General features: G+C 45.2%; 1 protein-coding gene across 14 annotated transcripts in view; it reads left to right on the top strand.

Annotated features, from left to right (window-relative positions):
- ZMYND8 (zinc finger MYND-type containing 8) overlaps positions 1-19,472 on the top strand; it is a 126,445-nt gene that overhangs the window by 89,228 nt on the left and 17,745 nt on the right. For 8 of the 14 annotated variants that reach the window (XM_082856773.1, XM_082856778.1, XM_082856774.1 and 5 more), the window contains 4 exons: positions 291-443; positions 3,081-3,593; positions 8,262-8,645; positions 10,579-10,769. In XM_082856773.1, coding sequence (XP_082712899.1) covers positions 291-443; positions 3,081-3,593; positions 8,262-8,645; positions 10,579-10,769 — 1,241 coding nt within the window. The remainder of the gene's footprint in view (positions 1-290; positions 444-3,080; positions 3,594-8,261; positions 8,646-10,578; positions 10,770-19,472) is intronic. The other 6 variants (XM_082856767.1, XM_082856768.1, XM_082856779.1 and 3 more) reach the window with 2 other exon arrangements.

Raw genomic sequence — 19,472 nt, 5'->3', positions numbered from 1 at the left:
TGAGTGTCACAGACAACCAGCCTTCTGGCTGGGATTGTGCATTTTCACCATGGAGAGCAACCCAGGCGATGGTTCAGTAGAAACCTGCCAAATGTTCTCTCAGGCTCTTATCTCCAAGTGAGCCCAGGCCATCGAGCAGATGATATCGTTGGGACGAATGACAAAAACGTCTTAGGTTTTTTTTCCTCCCGGGCTCATAAGGGTGTTTTTGAGGAGGAAGCTAAGTGATGAGCATTGTCTGCTATTCCCTCCAGTGCCTGGTCTTACGAGGGTGTGATGGTGTCTTCCAGATCGAAGCAAGGCCGAGATGGATCTGAAGGAGCTGAGTGAGTCGGTCCAGCAGCAGTCGGCCCCTGTGCCTCTCATCTCTCCCAAGCGGCAGATTCGCAGCAGATTCCAGCTAAATCTTGATAAGACGATAGAGAGTTGCAAAGCACAATTAGGTATGTCTCTCGGTTTGCTTACCTCATCATCGTCATCATTACTCTTTTTAGGGAAACCACCCGGATGAAATTAAAGCCCCATCCTGGCTGCCTTTTTAGCAGCTGGTTTAACCTTGAGTTGTTTGTTCAACAAAAATAGATTTCTACTCATGGCAGAATATTTCAGATTTGCTAGTTAATTGTTCAGAAGGGCTTTTTGAATTCCTCAGAGTGTATTCTTTGTGGCGGCCTGCCAACTCGAGGTGCAGGTTGTAAGAAAGTTTGGAAGCAGAAAGAGCCTCCTGAGCTTGCCTTTGTGCTTCCTCTCTGCTCACGTCAGTGTCTCCACTTCAGGGTCAAGTGTATCCCACAAGTGTCCAACACAAACCCTCCCCCTCCAGGCTAGGCCGCTTCCCCCTCGGCACATCCATCCTGCTTCTGTATCTGTCGCCTCCCTTCCTCTTCCCTATGCTGCTGCTTTCTTACACTGCCTACCTGAATCCTGTCCCAAAGGCTGAGCTCGGGCATCACCTCCTCCAGGAAGTCTCCCCTGACTGCCCTCCCCATCTGCCCTCCTTTGCTACCTTATGTCTCTGAAACATCAGTGGTTCCTTTGTGTGGTGGTATCCCTCCCAAACTAGACTGGAAGCTCCTTGAGGGCAGGGAGGTTGCCTTATAAGGATTTGCCTTCTCCAAGGTGTACTTGGTCTTATACACATAGTAATGCTCTGGAATATTTGTTGAATAGGTAAATAAAGCCAGGAAGGTATTTATAAAGAAGTAGGGGCCAGCTGGGTCTCAGGAGAGAAAGCCAGTCCAAGGTGAGGTTTACATGTCAGTGGTTTCTCTGGACCTTTGGGTGAGAAAAGAGTTATAGTTGGGAGTCATCCAGGCTGTCAGAGGAAAGCACTCCTTGCTGGGTTGCTTGTTTGGATGAAATTTTGTAGGCCATTTAGACACCTCTCTTGGGTCCTTCCATGCAGCTGGTCTAACTCCTTGGTTTATTATTGTTAATAAGAATTTTAATATTTCCATTTACCGAGGGCTTCCTATGCCACATGCACTGTGCATAGATTGTCCTGGGAGGTCAATACTATATTATCAACACCATTTTCAGGTGGAGAAACTGAGTCTCAGAGAGGTAGTTCATTCGTTCAGGGTCACACAGCTAATAAAAGCAGAGGAGCAGGATTTGAATTCATATCCTTTGGGCTCCAGTACCCAAGCTTTTCCTATCACATGTGTGGTCATGCTTGTCCTGGCATCCGACCATTAGTTAACAGTCGCATAAGCCCTAGGATCCAGAAGTTAAACCAGATCTGGGTTTTTGTGTTTTGATTCTTTCAGTTTTGACTGAGCCCTGGAGGAAGTGGGTATAATTCACTCATGATCCTGCGGGGCTGTTCACGGCTCTTACCCTTTTAAGAGTTTCCCTTCCGTGTGTCTGGGTCAGGATAGTGACCCCACTCACGATAACCGTTGCTCTAGAATGAGGGAAACACAGAGCTGATGGGGATTTCCTCTTCAAAATTTTAGGGTGTAGCGTTATTTACCTACAGACGGATGACATCCATTCCCGAGAGCAGGAAACATAAATGGGTTAAATGGAACTGTTGTTAGAAATATACTTTTGCCCATTTTTGTCTGTATATGTATGAAACTCCTGCTGTTTTGTCTTTTTCCCTTTTGATAGAGACATGGAAATGGATGACTTTCCTCTTGACTCCATTGCATGTAGAAAAACAATGCAAACACAATGACAGTTGACTCTGCCTCAGTTCAGGGAGCAAGATGGGGACCGGGCAGCTGGGTCACCTGTAGGCAGTGCTCGCCCACCTGAAGGGGCCAGTGGCTCTCAGCCCCAGCGAGCCTTGCAGGCCTGTGACCCAGAGAGGCCAGATCTTCTGCTGTTTCAGCACAAGCCCGCCATCTTGATTTCTGTGAAATCTCCTGATTTGTGAATTGGCCAGCAAGTTCTAAGTTTAAAAAAAAAAAGCCAACAAATAACAAAATACCCAAAAGCATTGGGTCAAACCATTGCTTCCTAAATAACACGTCTGCTCGCCAGATGTGGCTCATGGGCTATGAGTTTGCAACCTCCGCTTTAAGGCTTTGGTTTATCTCTTTGAGTCCTGGACACAAAGGGTAAAGGACTTTAACGCTTTGGGAATTTGTGGGAAGAGTGTTGGTGGCGAGTCAGGAGCCCAGGGTTCTGGCCTCGCTTCTCTGTCTTGGTTTTCTTTGTGTCCTAGAACAAGTGATTTCTCTGGGTCTCTATTTCCTAATCCATAAAATGGATCTGTTTTAACAGCGCAGGTCTGGCATTCCTTCCCTTCCATCCCTCCCATTGTCAGTGTCCCAGTGAGTTATCCATAATGCAAAGATTGAGCTCTGGATAACTTCGAAATTCATGTTGTTTGGTCCCATGTCATCTTTGAATATCAATAACTAAAACCCTTTGCAGACAAGTTCCATTTGTCGGCTGTCGTCAGCTGCAGCTTGAGCGCACTGCTAACCCCACCAGGCCAGTGTGATGCGATTTGAAATGTTTTTTTTTTTTTTATTCCAGCGTTGGGCGTGGAAAATGGTTGTGATTTTTTTGGTCCTGCTCTTTATTTTGTGAGTACGCCACATGCTGGGTTTTCTTTTTGAATTTAGGCATAAATGAAATCTCAGAAGATGTTTATACGGCTGTAGAACACAGCGATTCTGAGGATTCCGAGAAGTCAGATAGTAGCGGTAGTGACTCTATCAGTGATGAGGAGCAGAGGTCCAAGAATGAGCCGGAAGATGCCGAAGACAAAGAGGATGCTCAGATGGACAAAGAGCCATCTGCTGTCAAAAAAAAGCCCAAACTGGCAAACCCCATGGAGACGAAAGAGGAGCTGAAAGTCAGCACGTCGCCAGCCAGCGAGAAAGCAGACCCAGGCTTGGCCAAGGAGAAGACTAGCCCTCAGCCCGACAAGGACTTTTCAGACAAAGCAAAACCCTTGCCTCATCCCACAAAGGATAAGCTGAAGGGAAAAGATGAGACGGATTCCCCAACAGTGCATTTGGGCCTGGACTCCGATTCAGAGAGCGAACTTGTCATAGATTTAGGAGAAGACCATTCTGGGCGGGAGGGTCGAAAAAATAAGAAGGAACCCAAAGAACCGTCTCCCAAGCAGGAGGGTAAGTGATTGTACCCGTTTCTGGTTTCTTGATTTGGTTTTAGAATGCCACCTTGCAATTTGTGTTATCTCAAGTCAGGTGACCCTCTCCCATCACAAAGGGTGGCGTAGCAAAGCTTGGATTGGCTCCAGGTCACCCAGCTAGTTACTGAGCTGGACCAGGACTTAAACTAAGCCTGCCCACCTTTCACCTGCTCAGTACCCGATGTGGCTGATTTTGAGCACAGAAAAATAAGTCTCTTAGAAAGTAGTTGCTTCTAGCTGTTAGGTCATTTTTAGCCTCAGCAGCTTCTTTTCCAGTAGGCTCGCTCATTTCCCTAAAGTGTTTGTCAACATTTAGACATTTGACAAGGCTGAAATTGTTAGAAGTGTTCAGTTGGAAAATCTTGATAAGTTTAGCCTCCCTTACCTCTCCTCATGTTGCCCAGGCATCTCGAAGTGCTTTTTCTTACCAGAATACAAGACCATTTGGGTAGGTGGCACCAGAACGCTGAGTTCCTGAGCCACTAGAAATCAGACGGGCATTGTAGGATGCTGCCTGAGTTGGTGTTCCGCCATATTTGCGATTAACTGACATGGGCCCAGGGTATCTCAGTCTTGGCGCTGTTGACATTTTGTGCTGGATAATTCTTTGTCCTGTGCACTGGAGGATGTTTGGCAGCATCCCTGGCCTCTTCTTACTGGATGCTGGTAGCACTTGCCCAGTGGTGGCCATCAGAAATGTCTTGACATGGCAGGATGTCCCCTCGGGGGCAGAATCTCCCCCAGTTGAGAACCCCACTGCCTGAGTCAGCAGTTCTCTGCCGCTGAACCAGTAGTGGCTGCCCTCAAAGCTGCTGCAGCCCAGGCATGTCGGCAAACCCTCCAGCAGGAACTTGGGAATGATTTGAAGGATGTCCCTCCCACTGAAGAAGCAGTCAGCACATTTTCCAACTGGTTTGGCTAGTGGATGGTGAGGGGATTCCGACAGGCCTGAGAAAGATAATGGAGAATTAATTAAGGGCTAGGAGAAACATGGCCTAAGGACACATTAGAGGTTGTAGCCATAAAACCTCATGGACTTCGTGAGTTACTTAAGGGAGTAGCCAGGTTTCATTTTTGACTATGCTTAACTTCTGACAGGAGCTAATGTCTGAGTTCTATATCCCCTGGGGATTTCTCATGCTGGCTTGCTTAAAGCAAGAGGGGGATGGGCTTTGAGAATCTTTCCTCTGTGTTTGTATCAACGTGACCTGTTCTGGAACCTCAATTCCTGCAGTTCATCAAAAGAGGATGGAACGTCTCTCAATGGTACAAGAGAGGAAGAGAGAGAGGCAGTTGGGTGGGACAGGAAGGATAGCCCACCACACCATCCTTTAGAATTATGAATGGCATCTGAAAAATCCGATTCTTTTGTGGATTGGGGTTTGAGGGACAACCTCAAGTGTTGCAGAAAACAATAGGAGTAGCATTTATTCCACGAGGTTTGTGGGAATATTGGGGCACAGATGGTAGTGTTCCTGTGAATGATACATTTATGCTATTCCTCTCTTTCTGGAGTAGATCTTTTTTTTTTTTTTGCGGTACGCGGGCCTCTCACTGTTGTGGCCTCTACCGTCGCGGAGCACAGGCTCCAGACACACAGGCTCAGCGGCCATGGCTCACGGGCCCAGCTGCTCCGCGGCATGTGGGATCTTCCCGGACCAGGGCACGAACCCGTGTCCCCTGCATCGGCAGGCGGACTCTCAACCACTGAGCCACCAGGGAAGCCCTGGAGTAGATCTTTTGATTGGTTGTGGTTTTTTGCCCCTTCCAGAAGGAATTTGTGACAGATTGATAAGAAACGAAATGAAAATCAAGAAATCAGTGTAAAAGATGAAGGTAGAATAGTGAGAGGTCTGGGGAAAATTTGTATACAAAGATACATACTGTTCCAGCCTTCAGAGTTAGCAAAGTTGGGCTTCCATTTTGACTCTGAGCTCCCTAGCAGTCAAAGCAAAAAGGGAAACATATGAGTCCCTGAAAAGATCTCATGTTTTCCTCCAAAATAAAAAGCATTCCAGTTGATTAAATGAAAGTGAGCTCTTCCTCCCACTGGTATCTGCAGGAAGTTTCTCCAGGAGTCCCCGAGTGTGTGGTGGACTTTTAAGCTGAAGATGTCTCTGAAACATAATTCAGAGTGGCTTCCCAGGGGTTGGGGCAAGAGTGCTTAGTCTGAAATCCAGAGCCCCCCTGATGGTGGTTTGGGTCTTGAAGAATCAGCTTCGTGTCAGTGATGTACTTTCACTTATGAGTTTATTAAGTGAAGGGGGTTTTGGAGAGTGCTTGGTGACCTCCAACTGACCTTCAGTTAGGAATGCGGCTTCTGCACAGTATATGAATCCTCAGATAGCAAAGTGGCTTTTCTAGCTAGTGCTCTCGGAACAGAGGCCAAAGGAGCTCGCTTAACAACCTTTGCTATGCTTACCCTGTAACATCAGTCATTTCCATCCTTCTCTTCAAAGTCGTTTTTTTAAGGTACAAGACCGTGACCAAAGTCTGGAATAAGTAGGTTAGTTTGATGGGGCCGCTTTTGGAGTGTTGGCCTTTAAGAAATTCACCCTTTTTGAGGCTACAGGTGATTATACACTCCCAATTTCTAGGACAAATGGAATTTTCCATGGCCTTTACCCCGCCTCCATAAACCATCAGAATCCTCTAGAAATTAAAATGTTTTAGTGTCTAAATGAAACCCCCCCCCGCCCCGCCCCAAGAGTGCTTCGAGCCTGAAAACTTTTCAGATTGCACACTCCTGTTTTTTTATTTGGGAAAGAGCTCCAGCCGTGACTAATGCAGACTGGTTACCCATCTGCAAAGCCACCTGTTTGCTTTTGCAAGACAGGAGAGAGAAAAGGACCTTTTTGCGGTTGCCCTTTGCCCAAGGAGGGACCAGGCTAGTTAATCAACCAGGACAATATATTTTTTGGTCACATGGCAGAAAAGGGAGGCATTAAAGTTGCTTCTGCAGGTTAGAAGCCCTGCCTGGGGGGACCCTCCCAGTGTGGGGCTTTTAGAAGGGCCAAGTTCAAAGCCACCTCTGCCCCTGGAAGGGGCAGGGGCTATATCTGGTATCTGGCAGGTCATCCTGGGGAAGGATGGGGGCTCCTCACTGCAGGTAGAGCTCTTCTCCCAGCCCACCCTGTGTTCCTGCCCATGAACTTGGCTGGACTCTTCCCCAGAGGAGCAGGAGAGCCAGCCAGGTGTGATAACCACCAAGAAGACACCCACCCCCCCGCCCCCCGAGTCAGAAAAGTCAGCCTGTCTTTTCCTCTCACACTCCTTGGTTTCCCCAAACCCACAGTTTACTGAAAATCCCCCCTAGAATAATCAAGCCCATGCCTTTCCTGGGTGATAGAAATCTAAAAAAGACAGGTGTAATCCTTATTAAAGAGTTCGATGTCGAGGCACATTGTCAAGATCAAGGGTGCTGATTTGCACCCGTGTTTTGTGTGTGAACCCTAGGGAATCCTCTCTGGGGGCAGGTTCACCTCTGCAGTGCCAGGGGCTGCTGCAGTGATTACTGACCACACACCCCTTTTACAGATGAGCACTCACGAGGTCACACCCCCTTCTACGCTGCTCAGTGCTTTTGGCTCTAACCTGCCTTCTTGCCAGCCCTCCTCACTGCCTGCCCTCACTTAACCAAAATGCTGTCTATTCCTGAGCATGTCTTGGCTAAAGCTGTCCCCCTCCAAATTCTCCCTGCTGCCTGTTGAAATCCTACGCTCCACCCCCATAGCCCAGCTCCTCCCAGGAGACATACTCTGAAAGGCAGCTTTTTTCAGACTTGAGTCACTCGCATTCATTATTTTTGCCATTCCTAAGTCCTGCCTGTATAATTACAGACTTAATATTTTTATATGAAACAACAGCTCTTTAAAAAAAAATAAAACTCAATTTTAGACTTAAACTTGACCACCACACAGTAGGTAAAACAGTATCGTGTGCTCTACATAAAAGACGCAACAGGAATAACTACAATCAAAACAAAAGCAAGGCATCTAAATTCTAGATAAATACCACTGTGCTGAGGAAGGTTCTGTCCTTAGGGTGGAATTCCCTTTAGTGTTAGGTGTCAAGGCTACCAGGACCACACCGAGACTGTTCTGAAGGGCATCAGAAGAGATTAAAGAAGATACTCTTCTTTTTGGGTCACTTATTGTTATTCAGTGCTTTGGCCTATGGGCAGCCGTCTGGTTCTTTGGGGTACATGCTTTCTAGGTTCCCTGGCCAAAGAAAGCGTTTCTCTTAATCTCCGGATTGACTTTGGCTGGGTCTTTCTCAAAGTGCTTACCCAACTTTAACTTTGTAAGACAAGATACTTGCAGTGATTCTGTTCATCCACTGCGTCGTCTACTAGTAGGTGAGCAACTTGAGGGCAAGGGCTGGGTCAGGTTGGCCTCAGTCCCCCAGATGCCTTGGCATACGTCTCAGATGTGAACAAGTGCACGGAACACAAGGGGGCTGATGTTTTAAGATACGGCATGCTGCCGAAGTGGCCTGAGCGTATTGTGTAAGTGCCCATTCACTGGGGGTCTTTGGCATGCTAGCCTCTGATGGTCACCCAGAACTTGGTGGTGTAGAGACCCTGCAGGCCAGCCCGAGTCAAATCCACTTTTTGTTTGTTTGTTTTTTCACGCATTGGCTTTAGTCGTAGGTAAAGCTCCACCATCCACGACGGCGGGCAGCCAGTCTCCCCCCGAAACGCCGGTCCTCACCCGCTCTTCTGCCCAAACTCCCACGGCTGGTGTCACGGCCACCACCAGCACCACATCCACGGTCACGGCCCCGGCCGCCGCTGCCACAGGAAGCCCAGTGAAAAAGCAGAGGCCGCTTTTACCGAAGGAGACTGCCCCGGCCGTGCAGCGGGTCGTGTGGAACTCCTCAAGTAAGTTTCAAACGTCCTCCCAAAAGTGGCACATGCAGAAGATGCAGCGCCAGCAGCAGCAGCAAAACCAGCAGCAAAACCAGCAGCAAAACCAGCAGCCTCAGTCTTCCCAGGGGACGAGATATCAGACCAGACAGGCCGTGAAAGGTACCGAGCCTCCCCTTCTGCTCTCCGTGGCGCCCGGTCCCTTTTTGGCCACATGGACAGGAGAAAAATAATCGTTTTATTTTTTCAGTTCCCCTTGGTTTCCTGGTTACTGTATCCTGGAGGCCTCACACATTCCATTTGGCATTATTTTTAAAAATTGTTTTCCAACTTGCTTTGTACTTTTCTTTTTTCTTTTTTTTTCTCATTTTATAAATACATGCATATGTTCTTCTTAGAAAGGGGTGAAGTAGACACATAGACACAAAAATGTGTTGTCCTGATTGATTTGCCATTTCATTCTCCACCCTTTCTCAGAGGTCACTGTTAACCGTAAGATCTTTTTTATGCATGTATGCATATATATTTATGTATATATGTGACTTCATAAAAATATTACTTTTTTTTCTTTTTTCTTTTTTAAAACGTGAAAATGGTACCATACTTGCTTTTTTCCGTGCCCCCCCCTCCCCGCATCAGCATGTTTTGGAGGTCTGTCCATGTCAGTACATACAGCTCTACCTTATTCTTTTGGACTGCTGCATAGTATTCCACAGTTTATTTAAAGTATTCCCCTACTGATGGACATATCGGTTGCTTCCAGTTTTTTTCCTGTTGTAAGTAGTGCTGCAACGAATACCTTTGTTTAAGTTTCCTTGTGCACATCCATGAACCCCTGGACATTGTTTTGGAAAGAGTACGGTGTGAGAAGTTGGTAGCAAAGGTTACCTTAATAACTAGCGATTAGCCTCACACACAAGAGGAGCAAAAGCGTCAAGAACCAGTTGCTGAAGTGCGGAATCGTAGCTCCCGGCAGGAGGCTCCCTCTGGAGCTGATGGAAAGCTGAACCGTCTGATGGGTACCAGTTGGCCCAGCTCTTGTGAGCACTGATGTAGAATCTTGTTCCCCTGGGAAACCTGCATCGAGATCCTTGAAGGTTGGGCTCCTTGATTGAAACTCTCACATGCTGAGTGCACCCCTGTGAGTAGGACTATTAAAAGAGTTGCAGCAGGACGTGGGGTTGAAGAGTAGCCAGTTCTTGAATTGGCTCCCGTTGAAACCCTTCAAAGATCGAGGGGAGGGCAGACTGAAAGATTGGACTCGCAGCATTGAAGTACAGCTGGATTGATCTCGCTGTTGGAAGAGTCGTTGGGACAGAACCGAGTCTAGGATATTTCATGTTGGGGTGACCAGTTCCGGTCTTCTGAATTCATCCCCCTTAAGCATAGTGAGCCTTCCCCAGGGGAATTTAGGTGCTGGCAAGGAGCTCATTGATGGTGTGATTCTTAAATCCCAGATTATCTTGTCAGGGATAAGCAAAGCTGGCCACTAGTTAAAGTAGTAAAGACAGATTTCAATCAGCTCTATACTATTGCAATAGGGCAAAAAGTCCAGCGCGAACTAAACATGTACACAGGGGACTGGGCGTTTTAAAGGGAGAATTCGGGAATAGGGAGGGGGGTGGGCAGAGGCTCTGAAGAGTCAGAAAGTGAAAATTTACATAAAGTGGGAAGGGGGTGTTGGTCCATTTGAAACATCTGGTTTGCTAACTGGTACCTATTGAAGGTAGGCTCCGACCCTCCCACAGAGACTGGGAGATGGGCCCCATCATTAGGTGTTGGCTGGAATATATAGTCAGTTCATTCGGCAGCCTTGCGTTTTCTCAGTCAGGGACCTTAAGGGGGCAAGGGTCATCCTAGGGATGCAGCCTTAAGCTGTTAGAAACTATATTCGTCTTTATAGACCAAGGTGGAAGCCTTGTTGAGAAAGAGCTCAGGGGAGCCTGGCTAGGGTTTGGCCAAGGAGAGAGTCTTTGTCACTTGAAAGTAGAGAAACTCGCAGGGCGTTTGTCAGAGGCTCTGCTCCCCACCACAGTTTCCTACTGGGATGGCCTTCCCGTGGCAGTGGGATGACCAGGACCCTTTGCTTTCCTAGCTGTCCAGCAGAAGGAGATCACGCAGAGCCCGTCCACCTCCACCATCACCCTGGTGACTAGCACCCAGTCGTCGCCCCTGGTCACCAGCTCGGGGTCCACGAGCACCCTCGCCTCTTCAGTAAGCGCAGACCTGCCCATCGCCACCGCCTCAGCAGATGTTGCCGCGGACATCGCCAAGTACACTAGCAAAGTGAGTGCCGGCGGGACGTGGGAGGATTGGCTTCCCAACAGGAACCACTTGGGTCATGACCTTGCAGGTTTTAGAGGGTGCTTGGGAGGGAAGACCCTGCTTTTACTGAGGATCTCTAAGACCAGACTCTTCCATTTGGGGCTGATGTGGGGTGTAAGCAGAGAAATACAGAAAGGACTGACCCTTCCTCTGAGAGGGCTTAGATTCTAAGAGGAAAATGACATAGAATCGAAATTACCCTTCGGCATTCAAGTCACTCATTAGGAACAGATTTTCCTTAAGCTGCTGAAGCAGATGACTGTCCTTCAGTTCACAGCCGACCAAGGGGTTAGTTTGCATTTAGAAGCTGTGTGGGACAAAAGTGACAGAGGCTTAAACGTAAGACTTGCAAGTTTCCATGCCTGCACTTAGATCTTTCCAGCAACCAAGGTGGACCGGGGAGTGATGGATTCCCTCCCGGACTCATGCACACTTTTGGCACATTCCTTGTCGAGCAGTGTGGTGAGCAGGCTCGCCTGCCGTCTGTTCACTCACGGGCACCCTCTCGGTGCAGGCTCTTCTTCCCTCTCTCTCTCTCTCTCTCTCTCTCTCTCTTTTAAAGTTTATTTTATTGAGGTATACTTGATTTACAATGTTGTATTAATTTTTACTCTATAGCAAAGTGACTCAGTTATTCTTTTCCATTATGGTTTATCACAGGATATTGATTATAGTTCCCTATGCTGTACAGTAAGACCTTGTTGTTTATTCTATATATTTATAACAGTTTGCATCTGCTAATCCCAAACTCCAGTCCATTCCTTCCCTGCTCCCTCTCTCTTAATTTGCCAAGTGCTTTTATGCTTACCGTTGAATTCAGGCGAATAAAAAGCCTGTAGCTCTCGGACTTCCCTGGCAGTCCAGTGGTTAAGACTCTGCGCTTCCACTGCAGGCCGTGTGGGTTCGATCCCTCGTTGGGGAGCTAAGATCCCTCCTACTGCACCATGCAGCCAAAAAGTAGGGGGGAAAAGAAAAGGCTTCAGTTCTGCTTGCTGTCAAATGAGAGTGCTCTGGAGTGATGTGCAGGTTCATGTCAGTAGACCACCTGGTAGTAAGAATAACCACCAGGAAGGCAGCTCCCTGGGAGCAGGGTTTGATCTGTTCTGCTCATTGCTGGGGCTTAGCACGGTGTCTGGCACACAGCAGATGCTTGATATATAGTCGTCAAATGAAAGCATGTTGCTGCCTAACTAATTCTCATTATTGGGCTTCTTAGTATCATTAACTCTTTTTTTAAAAAATTATTATTAGTTATCTATTTTATACATATTAGTGTATACATGTCAATCCCAATCTTCCAGTTCATCACCCCCCCCACCCCCCGCTTTCCCCCCTTGGTGTCCATACGTTTGTTCTCTACATCTGTGTCTCAATTTCTGCCCTGCAGACTAGTTCATCTGTACCATTTTTCTAGGTTCCACATATATGCGTTAATATACGATATTTGTTTTTCTCTTTCTGACTTACTTCACTCTCTATGACAGTCTGTAGATCCATCATATCTGTACAAATGACACTATTTAGTTCCTTTTTATGGCTGAGTAATATTCCATTGTACTACATCTTCTTTTTCCATTCGTCTGTTGATGGGCATTTAGGTTGCTTTCGTGACCTAGCTATTGTAAATAGTGCTGCCATGAACATTGAGGTGCATGTGTCTTTTTGAACTGTGGTTTTCTCTGGGTATATGCCCAGTAATGGGATTGCTGGGTCATATGGTAATTCTATTTTTAGTTTTTTGAGGAACCTCCATACTGTTTTCCATAGTGGCTGTATCAATTTACATTCCCACCAACAGTGCAAGAGGGTTCCCTTTTCTCCACACCCTCCCTCTACAGCATTAGTTGTTTGTAGATTTTCTGGTGATGCCCTTTCTAACTGGTGTGAGGTGATACGTTATTGTAGTTTTGATTTGCATTTCTCTAATAATTAGTGATGTTGAGCAGCTTTTCATGTGCTTCCTGGCCATCTGTATGTCTTCTTTGGAGAAATGTCTATTTAGGTCTTCTGCCCATTTTTGGATTGTGTTGTTTGTTTTTTTAATATTGAGCTGCATGAGCTGTTTATATATTTTGGAGATTAATCCTTTGTCCATTGATTCATTTGCAAATATTTTCTCCCATTCTGAGGGTTGTCTTTTTGTCTTGTTTGTAGTTTCCTTTGCTGTGCAAAAGCTTTTAGGTTTCATTAGGTCCCATTTGTTTATTTTTGTTTTAGTTTCCATTACTCTAGGAGGTGGATCAAAAAAGATCTTGCTGTGATATATGTCAAAGAGTGGTCTTCCTATGTTTTCCTCTAAAAGCTTTACAGTGTCCAGTCTTACATTTAGGTCTCTAATCCATTTTGAATTTATTTTTGTGTATGGTGTTAGGGAGTGTTCTAATTTCATTCTTTTACATGTAGCTGTCCGGTTTTCCCAGCACCACTTATTGAAGAGACTCTCTTTTCTCCATTGTATATCCTTGCCTCCTTTGTCATAGATTAGTTGATCATAGGTGTGTGGGTTTATCTCTGGGCTTTCTGTCCTGTTCCATTGATCTATATTTCTGGTTTTGTACCAGTACCATACTGAATTGATAACTGTAGCTTTGTAGTATAGTCTTGAAGGTCAGGGAGTCTGATTCCCCCAGTTCCGTTTTTTTCCCTCAAGGCCGCTTTGGATATGTGGGGTCTTCTGTGTCTCCATACAAATTTTAAGATTTTTTGTTTTACTTCTGTAAAAAATGCGATTGGTAATTTGATAGGGATTGCATTGAATCTGTAGATTGCTCTGGGTAGTATAGTCATTTTTACAATATTGATTCTTCCAATCCAAGAACATGGTATATCTCTCCATCTGTTTGTATCATCTTTAATTTCTTTCATCAGTGTCTTATAGTGTTCTGCATACAGGTCTTTTGTCTCCCTAGGTAGGCTTATTCCTAGGTATTTTATTCTTTTTGTTGTAGTGGTAAATAGGAGTGTTACTTTAATTTCTCATACAGGTTTTTCATCATTAGTGTATAGGAAAGCAAGAGATATCTGTGCTTGAATTTTGTGTCCTGCAACTTTACCAAACTCATTGATTATCTCTAGTAGTTTTCTGGTGGCATCTTTAGGATTCTGTATGTATAGCATCATGTCATCTGCAAACAGTGACAGTTTTACTTCTTCTTTTCCAGTTTGTATTCCTTTTATTTCTTTTTCTTCTCTGATTGCCGTGGCTAGGACTTCCAAAACCATGTTGAATAATAGTGGTGAGAGTGGACATCCTTGTCTTTTTCCTGATCTTAGAGGAAATGCTTTCAGTTTTTCACCATTGAGAATGATGTTTGCTGTGGGTTTGCCGTATATGGCCTTTATTATGTTGAAGTAGTTTCCCTCTATGCCCACTTTCTGGAGAGTTTTTATCATAAATGGGTGTTGAATTTTGTCCAAAGCTTTCCTCCATCTATTGAGATGATCATATGGTTTTTATTCTCCAGTTTGTTAATATGGTGTATCACATTGATTGATTTGCGTATATAGAAGAATCCTTGCATCCCTGGGTTAAATCCCACTTGATCATGGTGTATGATCCTTTTAATGTGGTGTTGGATTCCGTTTGCTAGTATTTTGTTGAGTATTTTTGCATCTGTATTCATCAATGATATTGGTCTGTAATTTTCTTTTTTGGTAGTATCTTTTTCTGGTTTTGGTATCAGGGTGATGGTGGCCTCATAGAATGAGTTTGGGAGTGTTCCTTCCTCTGCAATATTTTGGAAGAGTTTGAGAAGGATGGGTGTTAGCTCTTCTTTAAATGTTTGATAGAATTCACCTGTGAAGCCATCCGGTCCTGGACTTTTGTTTGTTGGAAGATTTTTAATTACAGTTTCAATTTCATCACTTGTGATTGCTCTGTTCATATATTCTCTTTCTTCCTGGTTCAGTCTTGTAAGGTTATACCTTTGTAAGAATTTGTCCATTTCTTCTAGGTTGTCCATTTTATTGGCATAGAGTTGCTTGTAGTAGTCTCTTAGGATGCATTGTATTTCTCGGGTGTCTGTTGTAACCTCTCCTTTTTCACTTCTAATTTTATTGATTTGAGTCCTTTCCTTTTTCTTGATGAGTCTGTCTAATGGTTTATCAATTTTGTTTATCTTCTCAAAGAACCAGCTTTTAGTTTTATTGATCTTTGCTATTGTTTTCTTTGTTTCTATTTCATTTATTTCTGCTCTGCTCTTTATGATTTCTTTCCTTCTTCTAACTTTGGGATTTGTTTGTTCTTCTTTCTGTAGTTCCTTTAGGTGTAAGGTTAGGTTGTTTATTTGAGATTTTTCTTGTTTCTTGAGGTAGGCTTGTATAGCTATAAACTTCCCTCTTAGAACTGCTTTTGCTGCATCCCATAGATTTTTTTTTTTTTTTTTTTTTTTATGCGGTACGTGGTCCTCTCACTGTTGTGGCCTCTCCCATTGCGGAGCACAGGCTCCGGATGCGCAGGCTCAGCGGCCATGGCTCACGGGCCCAGCTGCTCCGCGGCATGTGGAATCTTCCCAGACTGGGGCAGGAACCTGTGTCCCCTGCATCGGCAGGCGGACTCTCAGCCACTGCACCACCAGGGAAGCCCCATCCCATAGATTTCGGATTGTTGTCTTTTCATTGTCATTTGTCTCTAGGTATTTTTTGATTTCCTCTTTGATTTCTTCAGTAATCTCTTGGTTATTTGGTAATGTATTGTTTAGCCTCCATGTGTTTATGTTTTTTATGTTTTTTTCCCTGTAATTGATTTGTAATCTCATAGCGTTGTGGTCAGAAAAGATGTTTGATATGATTTAAACTTTCTTAAATTTACTGAGGCTTGATTTGTGACCCAAGATGTGATATGTCCTGGAGAATGTTCCATGTGCACTTGATAAGAAAGTGTAATCTGCTGTTTTTGAATGGAATGTCCTCTAAATATCAATTAAATCTATCTGGTCTATTGTGTCATTTAAAGCTTGTGTTTCCTTAGTAATTTTCTGTTTGGATGATGTGTCCATTGGTGTAAGTGAGGTGTTAAAGTCCCCCACTATTATTGTGTTACTGTCGATTTTCTCTTTTAGAGCTGTTAGCAGTTGCCTTATGTATCGAGGTGCTCCTGTGTTGGGTGCATATATATTTATAATTGTTATATCTTCTTCTTGGATTGATCCCGTGATCATTATGTAGTGTCCTTCCTTGTGTCTTGTAATATTCTTTATTTTAAAGTCTATTTTATCTGATATGAGTATTGCTCCTCCAGCTTTCTTTGGATTTCCATTTGCATGGAATATCTTTTTCCATCCCCTCACTTTCAGTCTGTATGTGTCCCTAGGCCTGAAGTGGGTCTCTTGTAGACAGCATATATATGGTTCCTGTTTTTGTATCCATTCAGCGAGCCTGTGTCTTTTGGTTGGAGTATTTAATCCATTCATGTTTAAGGTAATTATTGATGTGCGTGTTCCTATTACCATTTTCTTAATTGTTTTGGGTATGTTTTTGTAGGTCCTTTTCTTCTCTTGTGTTTCCCACTTAGAGAAGTTCCTTTAGCATTTGTTGTAGAGCTGGTTTGGTGGTGCTGAATTCTCTTAGGTTTTGCTTGTCTGTAAAGCTTTTGATTTCTCTATCGAATCTGAATGAGATTCTTGCTAGATAGAGTAATCTTGGTTGTAGGTTATTCCCTTTCATCGCTTTAAATATGTCATGCCACTCCCTTCTGGCTTGTAGAGTTTCTGCTGAGAAATCAGCTGTTAACCTTATGGGAGTTCCCTTGTATGTTATTTGTCGTTTTTCCCTTGCTGCTTTCAATAATTTTTCTGTATCTTTAATTTTTGCCAATTTGATTACTGTGTCTTGGCGGGTTTCTCCTTGGGTTTATCCTGTATAGGACTCTCTGTGCTTCCTGTACCTGGGTGGCTGTTGCCTTTCCCATGTTAGGGAAGTTTTCGACTATAATCTCTTCAAATATTTTCTCGGGTCCTTTCTTCTGCAACTCCTATAATGCGAATGTTGTTACCCAGAGGTCTCTTAGGCTGTCTTCATTTCTTTTCATTCTTTTTTTTTTTTTTTTTTTTTTTTGCGGTACGCGGGCCTCTCACTGTTGTGGCCTCTCCCATTGCGGAGCACAGGCTCCAGACGCGCAGGCCCAGCGGCCATGGCTCACGGGCCCAGCCGCTCCGCGGCATGTGGGATCTTCCCGGACCGGGGCACGAACTTGTGTCCTCTGCATCGGCAGGCGGACTCTCAACCACTGCGCCACCAGGGAAGCCCTCTTTTCATTCTTTTTATTCTGTTCCGCAGCAGTGAATTCCACCATTCTGTCTTCCAGGTCACCTATCCGTTCTTCTGCCTCAGTTATTCTGCTATTGATTCCGTCTAGGTATTTTTCATTTCAGTTATTGTATTGTTCATCTCTGTTTGTTTGTTCTTTAATTCTTCTAGGTCTTTGTTAAACATTTCTTGCATCTTCTCGACCTTTGCCTCCATTCTTTTTCCGAGGTCCTGGATCATTTTCATTGTCATTATTCTGAATTCTTTTTCTGGAACATTTCCTATCTCCACTTCATTTAGTTGTTTTTCTGGTGTTTTATCTTGTTCCTTCATCTGGTACATAGCCCTGTGCCTTTTCATCTTGTCTATCTTTCTGTGAATGTGGCTTTTGTTCCACAGGCTGCAGGGTTGTAGTTCTTGCTTCTGCTGTCTGCCCTCTGGTGGATGAGGCTATCTAAGAGCCTTGTGCAAGTTTCCTGATGGGAGGAACTGGTGGTGGGTAGAGCTGGCTGTTGCTCTGGTGGGCAGAGCTCAGTAAATCTTTAATCCACTTGTCTGCTGATGGGTGGGGTGGGTTCCCTCCCTGTTGGTTGTTTGGCCTGAGGTGACCCAACACTGGAGCCTGCCCTGCTCTTTGGTGGGGCTAATGGTGGAGTCTGGGAGGGCTCACGCCAAGGAGTATTTTCCAGAACTTCTGCTGCCAGTGTCCTTGTCCTCATGGTAAGACACAGCCACCTCCTGCCTCTGCAGGAGACCCTCCATCACTAGCAGGTAGGTCTGGTTCAGTCTCTATGTGGTCACTTCTCCTTCCCCTGGGTCCCGATGCGCACATTACTTTGTGTGTGCCCTCCAAGAGTGGAGTCTCTGTTTCCGCCAGTCCTGTCGAAGTCCTGCCGTCAAATCCCGCTAGCTTTCAAAGTCTGATTCTCTAGGAATTCCTCCTCCCGTTTTCAGACCCCCAGGTTTGGAAGCCTGACGTGGGGCTCAGAACCTTCACTCCAGTGGGTGGAGTTCTGTGGTATAAGCGTTCTCCATTTTGTGAGTCACCCACCCAGCAGTTACGGGATTTGATTTTATTGTGATAGCGCCGCTCCTACCGTCTCACTGTGGCTTCTCCTTTGTCTTTGGATGTGGGGTATCTGTTTTGGTGAGTTCCAGTGTCTTTCTATCCTCAGTAACTCTTACTAGTAGCTAATGACAATAATCTAAGAGTATTTAGTAAATTATTAAGTAGGCAATAATAATACTTGACTCTTTAGTAATGAGTAAATTACTAATTAGTTACCAGTGGGTAAACTATTCAAGTTGATAGAATTGGTGACAAGAGTTGAGGATAGTTGTTTCTAGACTTCTTGAAGTCTCATGATAGGAGTTGCTTTATTATTGAGTGTGAAAGGTAGAATCTTTTCTTTTAGTTCTAGATGGCGAGAGTGGTATATATAATTTTCTACTCATGAATTTCTGTTGGTCATTTTCTTTTTATTCTATCTAGGTGTATTATCTGTTGCTACATAACAAATCACTACAAAACTTAGCAACTTAAAACCACACATGTTCATCTCACAGTTTCTGTGGGTGTCGAGTCCAGGCTTGGCTGGGCTGGGTCCCCTGTTTCAGGACCTCTGGCAGGCTGCCTCCAAGGTGTCTGCTGGGGTTGGGGTTTCATCTGAAGATGTGACTGGGGAAGGATCCACTTCCAAGCTCACTTAGGTGGTTGTGGGCAGGATTCACTCCCTTGAGGGCTCTTGGACTGGGGGCCTCAGTTCCCGGCTGGCCGTTGGCTGGCGTCTACCCTCAGTCCCTTTCCCTGTGGCCTGCCCAGCATGGCGGCTTGCTTCATGACAGCAAGGGGTAGAGAAAGCCTGCTAGCAAGATGGAAGTCACAGTCTTATGTAGGTGATCACGGAAGTGACGGACTATTACCTCTGCCATGTTCCGGGGGTTAGAAGCAGGTCACTAGGCCAGCCCATGCTTGGAGGGGATTACAGCAGGGCACAAAGCCCAGAGGGCTGAGGTCACGGGGGGCCTTCTCAGAGTGTCTGTCACACTAGGTAGGATGATACTAGCAGGAGCCATTGTCTGCATGGCATTGACTCTGGCCCAGACACTGTCCCAAGCACGTTTTATATGTTCCTTACTCAATCTTTACGACAGGTTGATGAGGACCGTACTGTTAAGCACACCTATTTTATAGATGAGAAAACTAAGACCTGGCGAGGCCACACAGCTTGTCCAGGGTCACATAATCAGTGAATGTGCAAGCTGGCGTTGGATGGTAGCCGCCAGGATCTAGTGAGTGTGCTCTTAACCTGCCTTTGAGCTGACTTGTGAATTCACACCAAGCCTGCTGAGCACAGCTGTCCCGTGTCCACACATTGATTGTCCTTACATGTGGCTTTTTCAAGCAGCTCCGCTTCT

Source organism: Leucopleurus acutus (genome assembly GCF_964270905.1).
Source record: "Leucopleurus acutus genome assembly, chromosome: 16".
NCBI lineage: Eukaryota > Metazoa > Chordata > Mammalia > Artiodactyla > Delphinidae > Leucopleurus > Leucopleurus acutus.
This window is presented reverse-complemented; position numbering and strand designations above follow the sequence as displayed.